The sequence below is a fragment of the Zingiber officinale genome, chromosome 4B (genome assembly GCF_018446385.1).
Source record: "Zingiber officinale cultivar Zhangliang chromosome 4B, Zo_v1.1, whole genome shotgun sequence".
NCBI classification, from domain to species: Eukaryota; Viridiplantae; Streptophyta; class Magnoliopsida; order Zingiberales; family Zingiberaceae; genus Zingiber; species Zingiber officinale.
This window is the reverse complement of record NC_055993.1, coordinates 71,314,548-71,320,515: the sequence shown is the minus strand read 5'-3', so window position 1 is coordinate 71,320,515 and position 5,968 is coordinate 71,314,548. Positions and strand designations below refer to the sequence as shown.

General features: G+C 46.0%; 1 protein-coding gene across 4 annotated transcripts; it reads right to left on the bottom strand.

Annotated features, from left to right (window-relative positions):
• Positions 1 to 1,315: 1,315 nt before the first annotated feature.
• Positions 1,316 to 5,206, bottom strand: LOC121975137 (trihelix transcription factor GTL1-like). 4 transcript variants are annotated; one of them, XM_042526562.1, is made up of 4 exons: positions 4,358 to 5,201; positions 1,973 to 3,548; positions 1,611 to 1,894; positions 1,316 to 1,478 (listed from the first exon to the last, which is right to left on the bottom strand). In XM_042526562.1, exons 1-3 carry the CDS (start codon positions 4,741 to 4,743, stop codon positions 1,634 to 1,636), a joined length of 2,223 nt encoding a protein of 740 aa, XP_042382496.1. In that variant the 5' UTR covers positions 4,744 to 5,201; the 3' UTR covers positions 1,316 to 1,478; positions 1,611 to 1,633. The 4 variants fall into 4 exon arrangements, with proteins under 4 accessions (XP_042382496.1, XP_042382497.1, XP_042382494.1 ...); XM_042526563.1 differs by having other exon boundaries at positions 1,316 to 1,427; XM_042526560.1 differs by having other exon boundaries at positions 1,316 to 1,894; positions 4,358 to 5,200.
• Positions 5,207 to 5,968: the final 762 nt, after the last annotated feature.

The window sequence follows — 5,968 nt, the reverse complement described above, 5'->3', positions numbered from 1 at the left end:
AATAGAAGATTTTAAAGGAGTAATTTCCCGAACCTTAAAAATAATTGCATCAGTACTTCCTTATATTTCGAGTGTCGAAGTCGGATTCAGAAGTTGCTCGGTCTCATCATCGGTAGATTGAATGTTCAAATTCATTATTTTCCTTCCCCTCCAAGATCGAAATGATGAACCTCGTCGCCGCTTCTTTTTTACCCTCGACCTCCTTCCATTGTAGTTGGAACTCGCAAGAGTAAGTTAAAAGCGTAGAGTATTGGAGTCGAAAGCATGTAAAAATTGTGGAATTAACAATGAGAGTAGAGAAAAAGTGTATGAAAATAATGAAATGAGTTGTCTATTTATAGAGTTTGGAAAGTAACTAACATTAATCATATCTATTAATAAAAAAATAGTCAAATGATCTCAATCATTGAATAAAATATAAAAACAAAAAAAATTCATCCCAACGACTAAACCCCCTGACCAGCAGTTCTAACAATCCAAAACTAGAAAAAAAAAATTGAACCGTTGGTTCGACCCAGCGGTTAACTGCCGATGGGCGGTTTTTAGAGGGGATGAATTAGAATTGGGGTCAACCGATACCTGATCTATTGATCATGTTCTAGGTCTGGCCTAGGTCCGATTCTGGGTCCAGGACGACTCCGGGGTCAAGGTCCGGGTTGGGTTTGGTTCAGACTAGACCCGGGGAAATCCTAAACTCTTAATTTTTAAAATAAAATTTAATTTAACAAAAAAAAAAACTCTGAAATCTTAAATTTAAATTAATCTGAATCAATCCAAATCCGACCCGAAACTAAACTAACTTAAAAATCTCTGATCAAAACCCAATCCTAACCTGAAAACTTTTAATATAAACTTAATTTTTTTTCGGATGGATTAGAATTGAATTGATAGGTTAAATTTATTTTTGACATCCCTAAAATTTAGAAAAAACCAAAATTAATACTAATCCCATAAAAAGAGGGAACCAGCTAGCTAAACGATGCAATCAATTTCGAAAAGCCGAAATTTTTTATTCATCAAAAACTTCTTAAAAAGTAACTAAAGATAGGGTTAAATAGACTCAAATCTTACTTACAAAAATAACCATAAATCCTAGATTTGAATAATAAAAAGGATAAAAATATTTGGAACCAAAACAAATTTAGATTTGGTTGGTAAATCATCCCATTTTGATTCATTCGGAATCATAATTAATTATGGACTTTCTCAATTTGTCTTCCGTCCCGCATCGCTAAGGCAACAGGTCGGTAATTGGCCATTACGATCGGCAGCACTTCACCTTCTCCAACAATGAAAGATCCCATGAAAGGGAAGGTGAATGAAGCACATGCACAAAAATCTTATTGAGCAAATAGTGTAGTACATCTTAACAGATCTAATTACACTTTGCGTCTCTAGCTCTGTTTCTACCGAGCTTGCTTCGTCGTCTGTAAGAGATAAACGTTAATTTGTTGGCTAGCACGGTGGGATTCTTATTCCTTGCACATAACAAATGAATAAATAAAATAACAGAGGAGGGATGAATGAAGATGCAAGAGCGGGGCAAGGTAAACGCGAAGGGTGTATATGTTAGGGATATGCTACATTAAGGGTAACAAAGGGGAATTTACCGGTTGAAGAAGGTGCCAAATTTTTACTGAACCATAGCCAAGAAAGAACTTCCTGAGGCCGCCGCCGCCGCCGCCGTCGTCGTGGTTGCCACAATCCCGTTTCCCCCGGTGGAACGCTGAAACTGTATCCTGTACTGCTGCTTACTGTCCTCGTCGTCCGCCTCATCGTCGGGATGCTGGTCGTCATCTGGGTAAGTATTTTCGCTCTCGGTCTCGTCGTCCACGTCCTCCAGCCCTTGATGCTGCCTTTGCTCCATGATTAGCTCCGTCACAATGTCTTCTGGCTTCAAGTCGAGGAATAATCGAAATGTATGACATGCATCTATATGTGAATGATCGAGCGGTGAGGCGGCATTGCTTACCTTGTTCGTTAATCCTCCGTCCATGAAGCAGCTGGGTGTGTGTCCGCCGTTGCTAGTTGGAACATGAACTACTCCTCCAGTGTCTGAATTTCCGCCATTCGTTTCTTCATCCTTGCCCTGCTCCTGGGGTAGCCGTGGGTCTAATGGTAGGGGCAATTGTTCTTTTGCGGTTTGACTAGTCCCGGGATCGGTATTGAAAGGTTCCTGCTGCTGAGCTCCTAGGCTGCTGATGCCACCGGCATTGCCGAGCTGCTTCCGGCGGTAGAGAGCGTCCAATTCGACGAAGTAAGGGCAGGTCTTGGAGTCCTCTGACCGCTTCTTGTTACTCTCCTTTACCTTCTTGAAGTACTTGTTGATGTTTTCCCACTTCTCCTTGCATCTCTTGGGGTTGCGGTTGTACCCGAGGCGCTGCATTTCGGCGGAGATCTCTTCCCATAGAGGGCCTTTTGGTCCGCCCTCTTGGTACCTCGACTCGAGCCCACTCCGCAGATTGATCAGCGCATGGACCTCCGCCTTGGGCCACCTCGACGACGACGCCCCCTGCTCGAAGCCAGTACCGCTGCCTGGCCCGGGGCTCTCTTGCGGCTCAGAGGTAATTGGCGTAAGCTGCGTTGCCGGCGAGGCTTGAGGCCTTAAGCCGTCGGTGACCACTTGTGCGGGACGCTTGGCCTCATGTTTCAGTATAGATGGCGGTGGTTGCTGTGGATTTGCTGGTGGAGGCGGCGCCGGTGGAGGAGGATTATGTGAAGTGTGCGAAGATGCAGGTACTAAGGAGGAGAACGGCGGTAGTGGAATGGACTGGCCAGTGATCTTCTGAATGTAAGAAATAACTGCGGTGTCTCGGGACGCCGCCATGGCGCGCTCCTGAACCAGCAGCTCCTGCTCGCGGCTGAGCCGCCCCATCTCCTGCAGGAACCACGCCTCTTCTCGCTTCGTTCTCTCTTGTTCTCTTTTCTCGATCGCCTCCAGGAAGCGCTGTTGCATTGCCTCCTGCCGCTCCATTACCTGCTTCATCAATCCCTCGAAGAAAGCCATCATTTGCCGCCGAGCCGAACCACTACTGGTCCGCTTCCTCTTCCGTGCCTCCGCGTTGCCGCCGGACTCCTCCATCTCCTCATCCGAGTCAGAGTCCGACGTAGAAGAGGTCAAAGAGTTGGACGAGAAGCTTATCCCGGCCGCAGCAGCGGCGAAGGCCGCCGAGCTCGAGATTCGCGGTGGGGCCCCAAGCTCGGGCACCAGCCTTGTCGGCGTGGAGAGAAGTGATGGGGCGACGGATGAGACGGGAAACGGTTGGATTCTTGTAGCAGCTGGAGGAGCCGACATGGAGGCCGTAGTGAAGCTAAATGTGGTGGGTGGCGCTGCCGTTAGTGGCGGCGCTGCGATGGCAGTGGACGCGGTGGCGTCGCCTCCGCCACTACCGCCATGGAGCGCCTCGAGCTGGGTAAAGAAACGGTAGGTCTTTCCGTCCTGGCGGCCGGCGCGGCCATCTTTAGTGCGCTTGTAGTACTTGTGCACGTTCTCAAATTTCTCCTTGCACTTCTTTGCGTTCCTCTTGTATCCCAACTCCGCTAGCTTCCTGGCCACCACCAGCCAACCACAATATAGTTACACGATGAGAAAAGGAACAAGATAAATTATCAGATTAAATTAAACAAAGATGGAACAAGATGAAAGAGAGCGTGAGAGAGAGAATCTGATGATATATATATATATCCAAACAAAGAGCACCTAGCTACCTGAATCATACGTCGATTATGACCTAAAATAATAAATAAACTCAGCTAAAGAGGAGAGGTGAGGGAAAGCATCGATCAGGAGAATGAATGCATTCGTTTTGCATCCCAAAACCTCTCTCCATGGAATTCAGGAAAGAAATAACTGTAAACTTCAAGGACAAGAAAGCAAAGGTAAAAGAGACAAGAAGGCAAGGCAAGGCAATAATAGATGAGCAGTGGGAAAAATTATTTTTGGCTAATCTATCTATCTCTCGTTTAATTTAGTTATATAGATATATGTATATATGTATATGTATATATATTCCCTTTTCGTTTCTGCTTTTCAGGATCTGTTTGAAGTTCTCTACTAACACTGCACAGACGCTGCTGTGGACTCCGTGGTACGAATTCAGGCATAGATCGCTGCGTAGCTACCTGTTTGCTGAGAAATTCTCAAAGTAGTTTGGTTTTTCGTTACATGCGCACACGCAGCTGTTGAAGTAGATACCAAGGAAACCGTTAAAGCGTCTCTCTCACATCGCAATTATTTTAAGGGCGAGGGAGGAAGAAGGCGATGGGAAAAAGTGGAGGGGGTTCCTTTTTCAGGCTGCGCATTTCGGCGCGCGAAGAATTTGGATGGAGTAGTGAATGTGGGTTTACAGTTCGTTACCTGGAGATTTCTTCCCAGAGAGGGCCCTTGAAGGTGGCTTCCCGGAAGACGGCGTCCATCTCCGACCGGATCTCGAGCAACGCCAGCGTCTCCTGACGCGGCCACCTGCTGCCTGACGGTCCGCCTCGCTCTGCCTCCTCGTCGTCCGGGAAGCCTACGGCACCGGATACGGCTGAACCCAGCTCGTCGAAACTGGCCGCTGCCGGAGGAGGAGGCGGCGGCGGCGGCGGACGGGAGCTGATCGGCGAGGGGATCTCGACCGCCAGCTGCTGCTGCTGCTGCTGCGGCGGCGGCGGCGGCTGTGTGGGGTCGACCAGCACCTGAGGTCGAGTAGCGTCCATCTCGGCCAGGAATTGTGGGCCTCCTCCCGACTGCTGCTGCTGCATGGCGGTGACCTGCCGCCAGCAACAACAAGTAGAATTGATGGATTCTGTGCTGTTTCTTCCTTCCTCTCCTCCCTCCCTGCTGACCGAGGGGAGAGAAATCGAAAGAGAAAGAGAGAGAGAAAGGAAGGTGGATGATCAACTGGGGATTGGAGCAATCAGAAATCGTAAAAGGAACTCAGTACACGGAGTGAAAAATGAAAAAAAAACAATAAAAAAAAAAGTTGGGAGGAGCATGGACAACTGGAAAGAGAGAAAGAAAGCATATGCTGGCAGAAAAGAAAATTAAACAATTATTGCAACACAAATATATTACATCTCCTCTCTCTTATCCTGTCCCTCCCTCTATGCAAATCGATTTGCAAATATCTTCGAGTAAATAAATTCTTTGGCTGGCTGTCCAGCCACACAAAGCTACCTTGACTCGCTGTTAGTTAACACCATTAATAATTGCACAATTAAGCAAGCAAGCAAGAGCCTGTTGAATCCCTTCAGCCAACAGTCTGAAAGGGGTGGATGAAGCTTCATGGAGAATTTAAGTATATAGTTTTGTAATTATTTTCTCCCTTTTAGAATTCGGCACCTTCAATTATTCAATAAGTTTGTGGTTTGTTTTTTTAGATATTCCTGGCTGTGGAAAGGAAAAGACAAAAGAAGCAGATTAGAGTGGGGAAGGGGGACAGCAACACATTGTGACAGGTGTGAATGGGGGTCCTCTCTTGCGGAGGGTAGAACGTGACGGACGATTATCGCGGATCCCACAGTTGGATTTTTTTTTATTTTTTAAAAAAGAAAAACATTTTAAAAAAACAATTGAAAAATAAAAAAACGCCAACGTCTACCCGCTTTCGATTTTACGTTTTAATTGCGCTGGCAGCAGCCACGAGTGGGTAAAAGTGGGGAAACGTAGGAATCTGCTGTTCATGTGCCACACGACTTCCTCTTCCCAACGATGTCGGCGACTAGTCGCCATTGTTAGTCACATTGATTTAAGCCGTAACGGAATGGGAAAGTTGGCGTTGTATAATGGCATATAATTAGTGTTAATTAATTAGTAGTTTCATCTGTCTCGGTTGAATATGACAAGGGGTGGGAGGAAAAATAGGGAGAGGGTTATTACAGTGGCATCAAAGTTAACTACTCTACCTCCTTTGATTTCTCTAAATTAATATTAAGATAAATAAATTGAGTATATTAAATTAAATCAAATTAAATCAGTTAAGATGAT